Source organism: Haliaeetus leucocephalus, unplaced genomic scaffold (assembly GCF_000737465.1).
Source record: "Haliaeetus leucocephalus isolate CR32 unplaced genomic scaffold, Haliaeetus_leucocephalus-4.0 Scaffold536, whole genome shotgun sequence".
Lineage (NCBI taxonomy): Eukaryota > Metazoa > Chordata > Aves > Accipitriformes > Accipitridae > Haliaeetus > Haliaeetus leucocephalus.
In genome coordinates, this window is record NW_010972972.1 from 7,045,112 (window position 1) to 7,063,746 (window position 18,635).

At 46.5% G+C, this 18,635-nt stretch overlaps 1 protein-coding gene across 3 annotated transcripts in view; it reads left to right on the top strand.

Moving 5' to 3' along the window:
• The window catches only part of CLPB (ClpB caseinolytic peptidase B homolog (E. coli)), an 83,153-nt gene that overhangs the window by 20,824 nt on the left and 43,694 nt on the right, over positions 1-18,635 (top strand). For all 3 annotated transcript variants that reach the window (XM_010576673.1, XM_010576675.1, XM_010576674.1), the window contains 2 exons: positions 9,139-9,242; positions 14,601-14,729. In XM_010576673.1, coding sequence (XP_010574975.1) covers positions 9,139-9,242; positions 14,601-14,729 — 233 coding nt within the window. The remainder of the gene's footprint in view (positions 1-9,138; positions 9,243-14,600; positions 14,730-18,635) is intronic.

The following is an 18,635-nucleotide window of genomic DNA, read 5'->3' on the forward strand; positions in this document are numbered from 1 at the left end:
ATGATTTCTGTCAGTTGCCATCAGCTACAAGATGAAATCCTGTGTGCCGGCAGGGAAGTTTGGGGTCTGTCTTTCCTTTTTACAACAAAACAATGATCATTCTCATCCTCTTGAAAATGTCCTGTATCCAAAACATGGCAGGGTATTAAGAAGTGTTTGGGTACATTCCTACTGATAGGTTTCAGAGGGGATATGGGTGCATAGCTGGGCAGGAGCGTGGTCAGGGCTTCATGTCACACTGAAGCAGAGCCTTTCTCATGGGCTCCCAAAGGCTTCTATCCAGGTGAATTTAGCCTCATAGTGCCCTGTGAACTGGGAGAGGCACTGGCACTTCCAGCAGCTCCAGGTCCAGGCAGGGCTTTCTTTCCCATTGCCCGTGCTCAGGGGATCACTCTTCTGCAGGCAGGGAGTGTTTCTAATCCTAGCTGGCATCTTCCTCTGTAGAGCATTCTGTTCTGAAATGCAGATGCACAGCATGCAGCGTGATTGCAGCTTAGCTTTGGCACCTCTCAGCCTGGCATAGTTTGTGGTCTAGTGGAGAGGGACTGGGCTACTGGGACGCCTGGGATCCGCTCTGGTCTCTGCTCAGTGGCTTGGAGGAGCTATTTCTTTTTTCTAGTATTATAAAAGTAAAGGGAAGTGGCCAAATACTTCAGTCTGGTGTCTAATTTTGGTGTTTGTGTTTTAAAAACACTTTGCTAAGGTAACATAGATGATATAAAAAAATTGTTGTGAGAATTGTGTTCCCTTTTTTAATTATTCTTTTAATTAGCTTATTACCTTGTTTCAGACCCTTTCTGAAGTGTGGATAGGTTCATTTATGGCTCTTTTTTAATGTGAGCGAGAGTCCAGGTCCAAATTCCTTGGCTCTGTGATAATACAGGTTGTAACCGGGTTGTGGACTAAAGGCAGATCAGCTGTGACCACATTTACATGACCAAAGGAAGGTTTTACATGTAATTCTCATAGCTGGGGGAATTTACCATAGCTTTAATATAGCTGATGAGGCAATGATGCTGGTTTTAGTCTAAGCATAACAACATATAACTGTCACTTTATGTAGTCTGCAGTGCTGTGTCATATCTGTGCATTTCTGTTGAGGCCTGAAGAGTAACGCAGGCAAGTGGGTGTGCACGTACACGCACACACCTTCCACCTTACTTTTCATTTACGTTTTTCAGTTGGAGTGACTCCTACTCTGTTTTATTTTTAGTCTTTGTGAAAGCCTATTGCTCTTTTGGATTTTTAGAACTATTTTAAAGTGGTTTCTTAATTCTCCTGGAACAACATCAGTTTTAAAGGAGAGGATTTACAGTCTATGTGAAAAACACTGCTAGGGGCTTCTTTCCCTTGGCTGCACCTGCTAGATTTGCACATTTAACATATTTATAGTAATTAAGCTTTAATTAAATGCTTACTGAAAGCTTTGTTGGTTTTGTGCCTTTGTTAAAATAAGCAACAAAGCTATACTAAGTTAAAAACCAAAGCAATTAGGACCTTAGCAGGCTAAGTGTCTATGCATTTGTAGCATAGTGACCTTTTCTGCATACAGCTACTCTGTTTTACATTGTTCTGGCAGAAATAAAATGACAGTGAAATACTGAGTCATCCTCTCATCCCCTTATAAGGTGGAGAACTTGATTCTCCAGAATCCCATGGAAGGGGAAACTAAGGCACAGAGCAGCATGTGCTGCTAAGCCCCAGTGGGACGAGTTTGGGCAGTTGTAAAACACTGGCACCCGGTTCTGCTTCCATTCTTACCATCAATGCAATGACCTGTGCCCCAGTCCAGCAAGGAGGGAGGGGGTCGGAGCATGATTTTAGGGTTTCTGAAGTTATATGCATAGCTCAGGTGGTGGGGAGGAGTGCCCAGCTGTACTCGGAGGGATGACCTTCTCAGAGTGGTTCAGGCCTCTGCAAGGCTGGGTAACAGCTTTCTCAGCAGCGGCAATACCCACGTTTTACAGGTGGAGAGAGAAGATAAAGAGAAAATTACTTGGCTGCAGCTGGGTCTCTGTGTCACAACAAGGTCTTTGTTTGCTGGGACAGAGACACGTGCGGCTCTGGGGAGGGAGATGTGGGTGAGAGTGACGGGCACATGGCTGCTTGCATTAAGTAAGTTTGTGCGTGTTTTCTCAGGTTTAACAGTCAATCCTCTTCTTTCCAGCTTCCCTTTTTCTTCTTTACTAATACATAGCTACAGTACTTCTGTCCGTCTTCCTCCCCCCTTTTTTCACATACCCCTTTTTTCACACACCCATCTTGTTTTACACATAAATGAGCCCTTCATTCTCACCCCAAATGCTGTGAGCAGCTGTGCATGGATCTTAGGGTGATACCCTCTGTGAGTTCGAGGAGGGTGGGAGGGGGGACAAGAGCAGAGCGCAGCTCCACGTAAAAAGCATTTCTTTATTTGAACAGGTGCTTTCTCTTGGAAGCTTGTCCCCGTCTCCTCTTGCCCATGGGCGTTCTTCTGTACGGACTGCTTCACATTCTCTTTGAGCAGGAGGGGACAACCTTAATGCTCTGTACTGGTGAGCCATTCATTCCATGTGCTTTTAAATGAGTCCTACTTGTTCATCCAGCTCATGGTATAAGCACCTCCCAGGCATACCTATTCTTGTTCTGTCAAGGGCTTTAGCCTGTGATTCCTCTCAGCTGTTCCCAACATCATCTGCTCTCGTCCATTTTCTTTTCACGTCTTTGCCTTCTTGCACGCCCTTTCTCCTTCTCCCTCCATCTTCAGATCTGGTTCTTTTTGCCTTTCCTCACCTTTGCTTCTCAACACCTTCCTGCTGGGAATGACCAATGACAAGTGACTCCTCCCTGTGCCTTGGCTCTCCTTTTCCTTCTCTGTCTTTCTATGTAGATCAAAAGAGCTGTGGGTCAGAGGCTCGTACATGGAACCAGAACCAGCAGTGCTTGGCCCAATGTGGTCCTGTTCTTTCCCTTGCCCTCCTCCTGCAGCCTGCCCTCCTCCATCCCTCCTTAGGGAGAGGAGTCGGGAAGCAGCTCACTCTCTGCCTCGGTGTAGATTGCTGGGACATGTGCCCCTTCCATGTGTACCTAGACTTTGTGTGTTGAAGGTGCTGTATAGATGTTTTATATTGGTAATAACAGTACATCATGCATAGTAATATTCTGGTGGGTATGTTCTAAGACTTACAGTGAAGGGTGACCTATCTGGAGCCATTTTCTGTCTATAGGCAATGACATGATTAACTGGTGCAGTCTTATTACCTATATTAGGTACATACATCTGTTCGTGTGATTTTTTTCACTCCTTTCACTTCAGGCAACTCATTCAGAGCTGTCTGCAGCAGAGCTGGAGAAATATCTGGATGCCTTTGGAAGGACATATGGCCCATAGTGTTGCCTGTCAAAGAGCTGAGGGGTCGAACATGGTTTTCAGCTGTGATGACAGCACATTTTGAGGGCTTGATCTGACAAACTGGGGCATTGTCTTTCAACTACTCCCCTTCTGGATGTCTTTGAGGGACAGTGTCCACTTGGCCATTCCTGCATTGTACCTGTCCACCTGAGGACAGGCCAGTGGCAGCTGTTGCCCACGCTGCTCCTCCACTGCTTCGGCAGTGTCCCCATCTGAGACCTCTGTGCATGAGCACCCCTCTTTCCAGGGATGAATGGCATTCGGTGTCCTGCAGGTCAGGCACAATGAGGTATCGTCAGTTTAGCAGGTTCCTGCACCTCTCCAAGCCACAGAAACTGCCTCTGTGCACATTTTCTTACCACTGCACACAGGTAGCAAGACTTCTTTTAACGGTCCTTTGTGGATGGCTGGGGGCATGCAGCAGCAGTGCCGTACCTTGACCATGTCTCTGAAGCACAATTCACCTGAGTCACACTCTTACGAGAAAACTGTTGTGAACAACATAACAATTCTACCCTTCAAGATTTTTTTTTTCTTTTTGGATTCCTTTTTGGGGGGAGGATCATTTTTATCTGGGTCAATAACAAACTGCCGCAGAGTGAGGGAATGCCACGGCTGCCCTGCTTTCTGTGCCACAGGTAGGCGTAAACATATTCCTGGGAAGGCACACATCCACATTTAGACCTCATCTGAGAAAAAAAGGAGAGAACAGGGGCTGGAGTGTAAACAGCAGCTCCCTCCGGCCCTCCTGCCCCTGCTGAGTTTTACAGAGAGTTAAGGTATAGCCATACAAGGGATCTTCTTTGTGTCCAGGCAGGACCTGTGGCTTCTGCCAGAGCTCGGGGCAGCCGCGTATCAAAACCCATCAAGGCTTTTGCATTGTGCTGATAACTCACGGTCATGGGGATCACTGGACTTCTTGGTTCACCAACCCCAGCTGCCGGCGCGTTGGTCCCAGCACAACATCTTCCCTGACGCAGCCCCAGTCACGTCCAGCCATCTCGTCATTGATTTCCCCACCCCCTGTATTGTATGTATGTATTTATTTATTTAACAATATGTTGGTCCAGCCATTAAAAGCAGAAAGCACTTTCTCCAATCGATTGAACTGCCCAGCGAACTTCAGTTAAGCGCTGCCCTCTGAGTCATCACCAGGGTCAATTTAGATTTATATTCATGCTGATGAATAGGCTGTGCCTCTAATCTAATGAAAACTTGATCAGCAAATTAAAACTCAGCTTGTTGAGGTTGTTGAGCACAGGTGAGTTATGGAGGGAAGCCTGCCTTCCCGGACCAGCTCAGCCTGCCGTTGGCGTCCTGCTCCCTCTAGGTATCTGCACGGAGTGTTGTTCTGCCCCAACACCTGGCAGGAAGAGGAGGAAAACAGGACGTGTATGGGCCAAAGAATCCTCCATTTAAAAGTCACCCCTTTATTAATAACTAATAGCTGAGCTAGTGCAGAAGAGAAAGATGCCTTCTGCCTTCTCTAGCACATTCGCCAGAGCTTCCTTAATTGACCCCCACAAGTGCCTTATGAATTGGGAAGTAGTTACACCTCTTCTCCCTGGGAAACCTGAGATTTTTACCCAGAGACTGCATTGCTAGATCATACTTTGTGACTGTCATCTCATTTTTGAAAGTCCCTTGCTTATTCCAGTGACATTCATACGCTTTATGCTGATGAGCAGTTACTCTGTATTTTGATGGTGCCGTTACCTTTCCTAAAGGCTAATTTGCTTGAATGTCCCATTACCTGCAAATTGGATAGGTACGATCAATATTTGTGATTCCAGGAACGTCTGGCTGGTGCAGAAGTGCCTGGAGGGGACAGCACGTCCCAAAAGCAGGAGGTGAGATTGAAAGATGATGGGAGAGGGAGGCTGAATGTGCCACGTGTTGTTATTAGACCAGTGAGTCCTTCCTGTGTATGGAGCTGGATTGCAGCCCGAAACAGGGCCAGGCTTTTGGAACACCAGATTTTGCCAGTAAGAGATTATATCTGTGCGTATTAAACTTGAGCCTCCCAGCTATCTTAAGAGCTAAGGAAATGTTTCTTATCGCTGGGGGGTAAATGGCATAGAGGGTTGTTAACAGAGAGAGCGGAGCAGTTCTGACATCCTCACTTCCTGCTTTCACTCTTAGCCCACCTTGCATCTATCATTTGTGGTCCTCTGCTAAACTTTTCATGAAAGGACATTGCCCAGCAAGAAACACTGAAGGTGTAGGCAATGCACGAAGAGGAAAGGGCTTCCTGAGAGTCACTGAGAGCCCACGAAGGTGTTATCTGATGAAGTGCCTGGGAAGATCGTTCATTTCAACGTAGTCACTAAGAACAGGAAAGGAAGATGTATGGAGTTACCAAGGAAATTACAAGTCATTGTGTGTTATCATATGACTCATTCAGTGCCCATAGCTCACCCCTGGCCTGCAAGGTTGTGGATTAAAGTCCTACACTGGGACTTGGGATCATTTCTCTTAAAATGAGAAAGATGCATGGACCTTAAAATATATCATAGCCTGTCAGCTAAAATTGGAGTAGAAGGATCTCTTTGGTCTTGACAGCCATGAGGACGGGGTCCAAGAAGGGGTGGTTTGACCATATCAGAACCTGTACTATTAAGGATTTGAATGATGAGAAAGGCCTGGCTTTCTGGTGTAGATGCTGGAAGCCCTGATGTGAGAATCACAGTAAGTCAGCTGCTGGGGCAAGATCATCAGAGGCTTAATTGAGGCACATTGCACTAATGTTGGCTTCTGTTCAGTAGCTAGATGTCCATCTCTAGGATCATGGAGGTCATCAACAAAGATCCCATAGGGCAACAGGGCAGTATCTGCCCTACCGTCTTCCATCCTGTACCTCCTGCTTTCCATAGGGACTGCCTCTTCCAGATCTCTGCTGCAGTTCTCTTGATGACTGGGCTGACCACAGCAGTACCAAGTACTGGAGATACAGGATGTCTCCAGAGGAATCCAGCACTGGATCTCCCAGAAGAACTTTGCACAGATCAATGACCTGTGCTAGAGCTTTCCCGGGTAGAAAGCCTGGCTGTGGCACCTTTACTTTTCCTGTTTCATAGGCTTGGGCAGATAGCACACCTCCTGCCCAGCACTGCCAGCCAGGCACCAAAAGTAGGACTGACAGGCCGAAACCTACCTGATGACCTACCTAATGACCAGAGGTGGAAGAGCCTGGGGTGGCAGGCTTTGACTACAGCTGTTCTGGACAGCCAAGGCTATGCACTTGGGCGCATGTGGCTTTATTTGTGGCCAAACCTCTCTCTTGCTTTCCATTTTGCTGTGGCCATAGAGGTCAGTGGTAAAGGTCATGCAGTGTTCCTTTATATGAGGCAACATGTTGGACCTGTGAAGTAGAGGTGAGTCTGGATCTAGCCGTGTTCAGAAAAGCCCTTGCTAGAGGTGCTGAAGGACTTTTAGGATAGGTTTTGTGCCCTGTGCCTTATTGATGCTCCTGCGGTGGTCCAGAAGGACCTACAGGCTTCTTGTGTGACTGGAGAGATGGCAGCTCTACCTAAGGTGTACTCACTGATGTCGCCTTCAGGAGCAGTGTAGCAGGACAGCGTAGACACTGAACACAGAGGGGGAGACTTGTATCAGTGGCTTTGCCCTGGCAGCAAATTGTCTGTTCTGAGAGGACTGAGGATGAGACAGTAAGGTTATATCTCACTGGAACTATGCTGAAGATAGTAGATGATCTCACACAGTGATCCTTGCACCAAGACCAAAACGGCAGAAGGAACTGAAAGAAAATTCAGGCTAGTTGGAGGGATTTGAGTGGTAAAGAGGGAGCACATCTGTGATGGGAGGCTACTTAGGGCTTCACGTCCTCCATTGCTGATGTCTGAAAGTAGGTGAGATGATCCTCATCCTTAGTGCCAGTCCTAAACCGTCAGATACCTAATTTGATCATGGGTGTGCAACTCAAACCATTGGAGAAAATCTTTAGTGCAACATGCTCCTGACTACATTGAAATGGTGAAAGATCATAGCTGCTGTTTGAAGAATAAGATCTAGTGCATCTCAACCTAAATATTTTAGAACTAAGGGTGTTGTTAAAATACAGATATAAATGAACTCTGTATGCTCACACAGGAGATGGCGGGAGGTTCTCCTGGCTTCTAGCCTGGTGCTTTGCTCACTAGAAGTAACTTTGTACGTGGTGAAGAGCGTACCAGTGCCAGTAAGGAGCTGGCTCTATTGCACCATATTCAAAGAATAAAATAACCACCTTTTATTCCGCTAATGCATTTATGGGGTAAATGGGAGAGGAGCTTAAGTTAAATTCTAAATGTGACTTGACAAGACACAGCCTGCAGATACATGTCAGTCAGTCTGCGGTGCATGTCGCTGTCAGCCCGTGAGCCATGTCATCAGTGATGAATGCTAACTAACGAGTTACTGTCTAGTTGTCATGGAAAGCTTGAACCCTGGAAAAAAATTAAGAATTAACTGGCTTCAAGCTGCTTTCAGAAGTGGTGAGAAATCTAATTCTTGCCTGATGATTGTTTGCGTTTGGGAGCAGAGATGGAGGACTTCCACACCAAAATTGCCTGGCCTGTATGTCTCGTGTTGATCTGTCCTGCTGCAGTGTGTTGATAACTTTACAGGTCTGGAGACTGAAAGCCTCAGTCCCAACGCGTAGGAGAGTTGTAGTCTGGTATGTCCTGCCTATGTTGCCATGCTGGTCAGCCCTGGGAGGACCTGCCTCTCCAGTGGGCCCTGCAGCTACAATACAAAAAAATGGGGAAGTTCTCTACAAATTCAGAGGTTAAATCTCTTTCAGAAGTCCTGGCAGCTGCTGGGCTGGTTGCAGATGATCAGGCTGTCTTCAGTGGTGATCTCATACGAATTGTCTGGTTCTCAGGAACGGAGGTTTGCCTGAACTTCACGCAGCAGTCAAATGCTTTTCTTCCAGAACCCCACATAATTAATGCAATTGAAATTTATTTTTAAATGCTGAGGTTGGTGTTTCATCTTGTGAGGGCAGAAAGAGGCAAAGAAAGACTAGCTGTCTCTCATAGCCAATGTGGGTGCAAGAGATGCCTTTTCAAGGGTGGCTTCCATTAGCTGCATCAATGTAGAGGGACCACTCAAGTGAATGCTGTAAATTGTAGGGCAGAAACCTCCCGAGTGAATAGGGCCCTTCCAGCCCCCTGCCTTTTGTCGTGCTTCATACTGAAATGCTATGTGCTTCTTGTCTTGGTAGGATGGCACCTTTATTAAAGGAGGCTTCCCAAAAGCAGAAGTAACAGCATAACCTAGTTTTGCATCCCTTAACCTGAAGAGTATTACAAGAATCTTCCTTTTTGCAGGGACAGGGATGGCCTTGGAGCCAAGGTCTGGCTCTGACTGTGCCTTTACTGTGGCTGGAGACAGTTTCCAGCACTGATCCAGACCCACAAAGTTATGGGGACATAACTGATTCCCATGGTGGACTGGGAATATGACTCTTGCTAAGAGCCTGTTCTGTGCAGATCTTCTTGGGAGGGCTGTGTTTCCCTACAGTGTCACCCCTGCCTCAAGTGCCTCCCACATCTAATTGGTTTGAGAATATGCTGGTGTGGTTGTATTTGTTGAAATGTTCAACTATGGTTGTTGGTTTAACTTTCCTTTGCTAGCTGGCAATGTTTGAGGAGGGCTTTCTGAGCACTGTCTCCCTTCTCAGTCTCTGAAGGACTTCAGTTACTCATGTTCTACCTCTGCCTTATTTTTGTTCTAATTTGTAACAGTGTGGTGAAGATCCTGCTCGCAGCTAACGCAGATCCAAACCTTGGAGATGATTTCAGCAGCGTGTACGAGACTGCCAAGGAAAAAGGCCTCCATTCTTTAGAAGGTAGTATTGATTGTGTGCAGTTACCTGCATTTGCTTTTCAGGTCCCAAAATTTTGCTTCCTGGCTTTGAAATGGAAATTTGACCTCGTTTGGTTTTTTTTTAGAGCTAGCTTCAGCTTCCATTTAAATGCAGAGTAACTGATGGTATGTGGGTGAGCATATGTCTGAAGATGAGCGAAAACATTATGTAGATGTTTGTGAGAAGCAATCCTTCAACGTCCTAGAGATAACCTGTTTTTATATAGCCAGAACATAACACAAAGTTGTAGATAGGAGCGTCATCCCATTGACCCACATGCAGCCACTTGCTGGGGAAGCAGAAGGGTTCAAGGCAGTGTATTCCACCAGTAGCCTTACTCTAGATCTTATAAGTAGATATAAAATGAAGAAAGACTTGTCCAATTGAAATAAAGCTGAATGACATAACTGGTTGCTGTTACTGCTGCTGGTTTTCGGGCAGGCATTAACGCTAGCTTTCAGCCCTTGAAGTCTACGTGAAAACAAGGAAATTTTCTGCAGCATCATTTCATCTTGTTATGATTTTCCATGGCCCATGTCTCAAGTTTCTGAGCGCTGTCTCCCTTCTCAGTCTCTGAAGGACTTCAGTTACTCATTTTCTACCTCTGCCGTATTTTTGTTCTAATTTGTAACAGTGTGGTGAAGATCCTGCTCACAGCTATCCCCATTGCTGGGATGTTGATGCAGACTTAGAATCATACAACAGTTTGGGTTGGAAGGGACCTTTAAAGGTCATTTAGTCCAACCCCCCCGCAATGAGCAGAGACCTACTCTGTCTATTCAGACCAATTTAAATTTTCCAGACTGTTTCCACTTTTTATGACAACAAATGGTGGTTAAATTTTCTTGGGTTTGTGATTATCAATGGAATCTGGGGGGGGGATGTCTGGATTCCTGCTGCTTGGCTGTGCTTCGAAGAGGCCAGCTGCACGTTTCAAGGATGCTTCTGGTCCGCAGGCTTACAGCTCCCAGGCTGGCAGGAACGCTGGCAGGACCTGACTCTGCTAAAATGTCCCTGGCTGTTGCTTTCCCTGTTTCAGAAGCCTTTTCCCCATCCAAGCACCTCGCTGACCCGCTGGCCTTGGCTCTGAGCTGGCAGTGTCCCAGCCATCCCCAACAACCTGCCAGAGCTCAGCCAGCTGCCGAGACTTGCGTTCCCAGGGACTGCTGCATCCGCAGTGACTGCATTTGTGTGCTCTAACCTTCTCCTTTGAAGTTAAACCTTTTCCTAGCTGCTGTAAGGAGAAAATTGGAGGAAGCCACACAGGTTGTCCAGAGCCTCTCTTTGCCCTGCATGGTTTGCAGAGCCTAAATCAGACAGTGATATTATCCATTGGTCTGTCTGTGCTTTTTGCCTCACCGCTAAAAGCTATGTAAAGTCTAATGAAGGTGTAATATTTGAACCTTTCATAAAACACAGGTTGAGTTAAGAAGATGAATCAGTGAGGGGACAGTTTTGACAGGGCGTTATTTTATTTTTAAAAGCTCTCCTCTCTCATCCCTCACTTTAACCCACCCGTGCAATAGACCTGCTTCTTGATGGAAGTGAGAACACGCATATATCAGATTGCTGTAGCAGTGAATGCAAAATGTATGAAACAACATTAAAAAATGAACAATGGAATGCCAATACATAATGCATGTACATAGACTTTATTTAAGACAAAGTATATCAACCAATAAAGTTAATTGTTTTTGTCTGCATTCATCCCTCTATAATGTTATATATTTTTGGGGTGAAGAAAAGATAAGGCCACTCAGGAAGAAGTTGCATTAATTCTTTGGTTGACATGTTTTATTAAAAAGAATAAATTCAGTTGCATTTTTAAAAAGAGAGGGAGAGAGAGAAACTGCCTTTGTTTTTTACTTTTTTTTTACACATTTACATATTTTGTGTATAAATATTTTTTCATAAAAACATCCAAATCGAGAGGGTATGCTCCACAAACACTGCACAAAATATATTACAGACATTTATATGGATGGCAGGAAGGGAGACAGAGGGCTGAAAATTTCCAGGCACCCAGTGATTGATGGTAGACGAGGCTTCCCCTGACGCTTTATTGAGTTTCCGATGATTATCTCTCTCTGAGACATTTTTTACAGATGACGGCCAAGCTGTCACAACGGACCATGGGGGAAAAAACCCAACAATAATAACACTTTAATCTCTTTACTGCACTGCTCCCTAGTATCTCAGATTCATCTTCCCTGACGCACGCAGTTCATTATCCTGCTCCTCCCTGGGTAGGAAATGACGACAAATAAATAAATATACATACTCACCCTGTATGCTTGGAGAAAAGACCCAGGAAAGGAAAGGAGCCAGGGCATTAATTGATCTTCCTGGAGGTACTGCGGTTCATTAGCAGAGATGCTGGGCTAGGACGGCATCAGGTATTCATTACAGTGTTTTTCTCTTCTGAACTTTTCAAATCTTTTGGAAATCTGTCGGTAGCTCTCAGGAGGGAACGTGGAGACTGCCCTGCGGGGGATCCACAATCCAGGTCTGCTTGCTTTGCTGTGAGAAAGTATTAGGTGCTCAGAGCCCTTTCAAGTTCTCGATGGCAAAGTCCTTGAATTTTGGTGATATACCCATTCACCAAGGAGCTGAATGCACTTCCAGGAGCAGAATTTAGCTCACCAACTGGGTGATGTTCATTCAACAGGAGACAGCACATGCCAGCCCCACCGTCACTTAGGCTCCATGGTGAGGCTGTGTGCTTATGGGGCTTCCTCATCTCCCAAAGCTGGGGAGAAGGGTTGTGGCCAGGCCTGGCCCTATTGCCTGCCCCCCACCTCCACCAGCTGAGTGAGAGGTTAGTCTCCATTAACTCTGGAATGGGTGCGACAGCCTCACTTTCCTCAAAAATCAGATATAAAGTGCAGTGCCTGTCAAAACCCACAGCCCTGAGTGATAGCATCTGCTTGTTGATAAAAGAGTCAGTGAAGGTGGTGAATGCTGAAATGAGAGAGGGATCTGCCCTCCCTGCAGACATGAGAGTGGTGCTCATATCGGATTCTCGACTATGGAATACGTGACCTCTTTGGTGGCTGTGATCGTCCATCTGGCCAGGCTTTAGATCAGGCTTCTCTCTGGTGTGCTGAATGCTCTCAGGGCTGATGTTGTGAAGATGCTGTCTCTGCTCCCATAGGCGTCCCTTCCTGGCTAATCAGCAGCCTGGTATTTCCTTCAATACCTAAGAAGAGCCACTCTTTTTTCCACTGTTCATTTTTGCTGGTGACCAGAGCAAAGGGCTTAAGGGTTTTCTAAAGCCTGACCCTTAGACCAGCTGCAGAAGAGTGCTGCTGCTGCAGACCCTTCCCGTGGACCCGGGTAGGATTCTGGGCCCATGGGTGCTGGAGCCTTGCCCAGACACACGGGCTGGTCTGCTGGAGAGTCCCAGAATTAGGAATTTGCTTGAAGGCCAGGCGATGGTGGGGCAGCATCCTCTCCTCTACAGCTTCTCTTCTGTTTGCCGAAATCACCACTGCCTTGTAGTAATCACTCTGAGTATCAGGAGGGAGTTTCTCCTGGCTTGGGAGAATATTTCTTCCCATTGTAGAAACAGCATCTAAAAATAGGTCTTTGATTAGCACCAGAGCATCAACAGTGGAGGCACTTTCGCCTCTCCCACTGCGTGTCTGAGTCTAAGCTTGCATGTAAATTTTGCAGGTGTTGTTAAGTCTGTGCTTGGGGACAGGTCGGACCTGCGCTTAGCAGAGAGGAGCGATGCCTTTCAGTGCCGCCTCACAGGGGTCCTGTGCCGGTGCAGTAACAGCCCAGCCACATCTGCTAGCCATGATGCATTGCCTGAGAGTCAGCTGGGTTTGTGTTCGAATCTGCCACTTCACCAGCTCCTACCTGCACGTGTTGTGGAAAGGGGACAGATCTACCCAGAGCTGGGCTTGGAGCTGGTGTGGTGCTGGCTCCCCTGCAGAGAGCCTTTGCCTCTGTACATGTTTGGTTTAATGCATTCTGTGATCTTCCAGCTTTGCAGTCCAAACTCTGATTTTGCACCTGATCTGGAAGATTTAAGTGTTTCCGTGTGTCTGTCTCACCACACAGTCCTTCTCCTGTCCTCCCGGGAATGCCTTGGCCCAGCTTTGCTCTGGCCTGGAAACACAAGTCATTGGGCTTTTCCTTTGCAGGGTATCCATGCACATTGGCATTCAGTAGAACAGAGCTCAAAGGAAGAAAATACTATAATTAATCAGCTTTAGCAAGCATCAGTTTCTGTTCAAAGAAACATCACAATTTCTAGGTCTGATTTCACAAAACCTGCCGAGGCTCGGTCTAATTGCATTTGCTCAGGGGATTCCAGGATTTCTAGTGAGTTGTAAAATGCGTTATTATGAATTATTCCCATCCCGGTAGCATCGAGGAATACACCTCACGGAGCACACTGTGCTGGTGACTAGGCAAACACAGGATAAAATCTCAAAAGTCCCAAAGAACAGCTGGTTTTGACATAGAACTGAAGATGGCAAGCAGGTAGCTATGGACAGGAGCAGAACTGAGTTGAGTATTGTGCTCTGCAGCACTTTAACCCGTATTACCTTTCAGTTAACAAAGGAAGTATTTTTAGAAGAGTTCCTGCTTTTAAATGGCTACTTCTTGATGTTTCTGGGAAGTGTAGAGTAGAGGAGGCAGCTCCTGGCGGAGATGAGCACATGAGCAATCGGAGCGATGTGATACGGGAAGCTTAACATGACTCTGAGGAGTTCCAGTGGGCATTCCCAGCTCACTGCTGTCCCGAGGACCTGTAGCGCTGTCGTCCCTCAGCCTCTCTGGCTCTTTTCTCTTGGTTATGGCTTGTAGGTTTTGGTGCTCTGCGCTTCCAGCCTGAAGTAGGCGCAGCCTGCTGGGATCATGTTTTGGCTGGGGGAGTAAGGTGGTGTGGAGGAAGCATTGAATGGTTGTTCTGTGGCCCTTCTGGACAGTAAAAGAGGGAAAAAAAGGCAGAAGTCTCTGTGTTGCTTGCTTGCATTGAATCCTGATTTCACTTTGAAGGTACAAAGAGGCTGTGGTTGGAACAAGGCTGAGAGGTCTTCTCTCAGGCTTTCTCCAACCACCTCCTCCCCTGCCTGGGCACTGTGAAGACAGTCACTGGGATTTGTGGAAACCATGTTGTCTTCATCTCCACTGCTGCTCAGAGGAGTGGGGAGATTAAGCAGCAGAAACCCCCACCAGGGTCCCAGCTGTCTCATGGAAAAGGCCATTAGGCCCTTAATAAGCTTCCAGACCAGTGGTGGTGGTCCATGCTGCTGGTGCACGTTCAGACAAGCAGTTCTTCACTTTGTCTCAGTGAGCTGAGCTTTCATTCTTCTTCCCCTGCAGTCCTTGTAACCCGGGAGGATGACTTCAACAACCGCTTGAACATCCGAGCCAATTTCAAGGGCTGCACAGCTCTACACTACGCAGTATTGGCTGATGACTACCTGACGGTCAAATTGCTGCTGGATGGAGGTGAGTTTCGTAGCTCCAACTGGCTCTTGGGCCAGGAGCACTTTTTCTGAGTAGGCCTGTTCCACAGAACTGTCAGGCTCGGACACGGACCACACTCTTTCATTGTCAGGATTAGATGTGATTTACTGTTTGCTTTAATCTCTTTATTTTTTATTTTCTGTGTTCCCATTCATCTCCAATGGTTTTTCTCATGTACTTCTGGTAGCTGTTCTCAGTCATTGAGTGTTTCCTGCAGTTCAGCAGAGATGCATCCCCTGGTCTCTCTGTTCAGTATTTTGAACATTTCCCTTTCACAATTTGCACTCTACTCATCTGTCATATCCCTTATGTACCTGTGTGGTGTGGAATCGAAGAGCCCCTGCTTTACTGGGAATGGATCTGCTCTGTAGACAAGGCACTGGATAGGTACCGGTACCCACATTAAATGGTTGAGGCTCAGGTATTGTTGGTACCTTGGCAATGCAGCTCTTGTGAGAATTGGTAGAAATGAGCTTGTGCAGTTATTGGTCCTCCTGGATAAATCACAAACCCCTTTTTCTCATGAATCCTGCTTTACTGTCATCTCTTACGTACTCACGGCTCCAGATTACAGATCCATAGAGATACTTACAGTTGGACTCGATGATCTTAAGGGTCTTTTCCAACTTAAATGATTCTGTGATACTAAAGAGGTGAAAAATTGTAGAATTATTGCAGAGTTCAGGTTGGAAGAGACTTCAGGAGGTCTCTAGTCCAACCTCCTGTTCAAAGCAGAGTCAGCTGTGAGGCCAAACCAGGTTATTCAGGGCTTTAGCCAGCTGGGTCCTGAAAATGTCCAAGGATGCACACTGCCCAACCTCTCTGGGCAACCTGCTGCAATGCTTGACTATCTTTGTGGGGAAAAAGCTCATCAGCACTAGTGGAGGAGAAGAAGAAGATGCATTTAGCTAACAGAATAGACATGTACTACCATGACAACAGTTTTTTATTTTTATCGTCCTGCTGATGTTTACCAGGATGACATTTGCGTCTCTGTTATGCTGTTACCCAGAACCGGAGTCTGCTGAATGTGTATCTACATCTGCATGGTGCTGTTAAAATAGCTGCATCTGCCCACGATGCAAATCGTTCTGCAAACCGCAGAGCTAGTCAGTAAAGTTCTGCTTTCCTTCAGATTTGTGTCCTTTGTCCCTAGCATTCCTCCTACTACAACAATTTCAACTCCTCTCCCCCCTGCAGGGTCACCTAGGGCACCTTTGAATGACCAAGAAGCAGCGATGTTGTCCCTGCTTTCAAGTGTGTGCTTGGCAGCAGCCTTCTGCCAAATGCAGCCTATAGCAGCTGAAGGCTGTCAGCCTGTCCCTGCAGTGGAGAGACTCTCTAGCGTCTCTCTAGCCAGATGCCAATTTCTGCAGAAATTTTAGGAATGTCATAATCTTCATGGGGTGGGCACCTCAGGAGTTCAGGAGTTAATTCTAGGGAAGCAGGCAGGCAGATAATTGTACAACGGGCTCACATAAGGCTCATTCCTTAAGAAAGCAACTAAAAAGGTAATGGAAAGTAGCATCCATGAAGGCTAAACCTCCCCAGAAGAGATGAAGAAAAATAATTGTAGGAACATTGAACCTTGATACTCATACGTACCATATGCTTGTTATCTTTCACAAATAGAAAAATAAGAGTGAAAGGTTGAGATTCAATACCACTGAATTCCACAGTTAACTGTGAGTCAGGATTTCTCTGGGAGCCTGCCAGATACCAGAACCCTATCTCTTGGCCATAAATTTAACCCCCCAAAAAATAAGCCACTGAAAGAAAACCTATTCCAAATGGATTTAGCCAAGGTTCCTCAGGAATGCTTGCAGAGAAGGGAGCTGAAAAAGCAGACAGCTGCTCTGTAGGTTGTGGGAGTATGTGCGTGTGGTGACTGGGAAGTCCTCAGACAAAAATATTGCCCCATGTGTGGTCCAACGCATTTGTCTGGTGTGGCAGACCTGCTTCATGTTTGCAGCATATGTAGACACTGCATGAACACTGAATCTGGCACTTTCTCAGTGCATCTGACTTGCTGCACATCTGCTGCACAGTCCCAACTGCATGTCTGCAGCGGTTGCTTGTCCAAGAGATCTGGTGGTCAGAAGAAACTGCTCCAACAGGACCTCTGAGATCCCACAGTTGTGGACAGGGATGCCTATGGGAGGAGTGGAGTGGGCTTCACCCTCTTGAGTGATGAGCTGTGAATGCACAGACCAGGAAGGGCTTTGATGGTGAGTGCAACGAGCAAGAGAGCCTCTGTGGTGTTAGGGAGAGAGGTAACGTGGTCGAAGTGCTGGCATGGAGAAGTCCTCATCACAGCAGGGTTGTGAACAGATCTGAGCAGGGTGAGTCTGTGCCTCTTGAGGCTGGGGAGTATTTCACGTGTGGGATGGTGTGAATGTCAACAGCAGTGTTTGCTCTTTAAAAATGCCTAAAATCCTGGTGTGGACTAGCTGCGAGGGCAAAGGGGCAGTCCTCTGTGAAGGTGGTACAGAGGCACAGCCAGCGTCAGCAGGGACATACATACGCTGTAGTCATGAGAGAAGGCAATGGCAGAGCTGCCAGCAAGAGGCTGAGAGCTCTTTCTCAGTCTGTTGAGTTTGGGCTGGCAGCCGCACCCCCCATACCCTCTGGAATAACATTTTTTACAAAGATACCTGCTTCTCATTTTTGCCTTTGAAAGTCTCCTTGCAAAACATGTGTATTACTAGCTGATTGAAAGTACCGAGGTAGCTGCTTGGTTATCCTAAGTACAGGTAAAATATGTGTGCAAATAAATGAAGTTGGCACGGAAGAATTTCACTGTACTGAATAAATAATTGCAAGTAGCAAGTCCAGCTCATTTCTACATCTGTCCCCTGCTCAGCTATCTGAGTGCTGTTACAATGCAGGCCTCTTTTAATAGAGAGGACTGTTCTTTTTGTTCAAAAGCCGTTTCTGTATCTGTCCTGGAGCCACTGCTGTCTTCGTGAATGACCGCTTCTGCTGCTCGATGCTCATAGAGAGTTCTTTGTTCGTGGCAAAGTGTCTCAGTTCAGAAGAACTCACTTGGATCTCAGAAAAAAGCGTATAACAATCTGTAGGACTGTGTTTGTTTGAGCACAACTGAAGGGATTGTGTACCAAATCAAAGTGAAAAGTCTGAATTTAGTCAGCCATAGCACTAAAATGTGACGATCGCTCATCACCATTCTGTTCTTAATCCATCCCCATGGAAATCCTTCTGGATACAGATTCAAGAGAGTCCACACTAAGAATGCATTTCCAAGTGAAATTTTTTGTCTTGTGAAGGTATGAGCATGTCCCAGTGTTTATACCCTGGGAACAGCAGTCCAGCAACATGAATCGCACTTGGTGCATGATGCAGAAGTCCTTGTAGGATCCCGGGGCTGAGTTTGCAATGTTCTTCAGATTAATCTGTATTCGCCAGCCCATCCACAACATCCTCTTACCCTTTGCGGTCATAGTTATGATGAAAATTTATCACAATTTACTTGCTAAATCAAATACATGTCTGCTTTTTGTCAGGTGAATTCTTCTGAGCTGGTAGTGTTACAGCAGACCCTTCCCTTTCCTTTCAGTGAGTTTTGCATGCTGGAGTTCGATTTCACGATTGGTGCCTGACACGAGGTTTTCATTGCATTGACTGGGGGTGTTCCCCTCCTCCCAGTTCTGCGCGATAACAAAGCGTTGGTCCCTGCATCCTTGTTAGTATAATCTGCGATGAATACATGGCTGAAGGTCTCAGAAGTGGAGATCGAACACCTTTCAAAGTGTGCCTGCCCCGGGCCCTTTGTGAGGATAATTTCCCCATGCGGTCTGCCATTGATATCCGCGCGTAGGATGTCTCCTGTTTGCTGACATGGAACAGGCTCCCCTCGCTCCCTCCCTT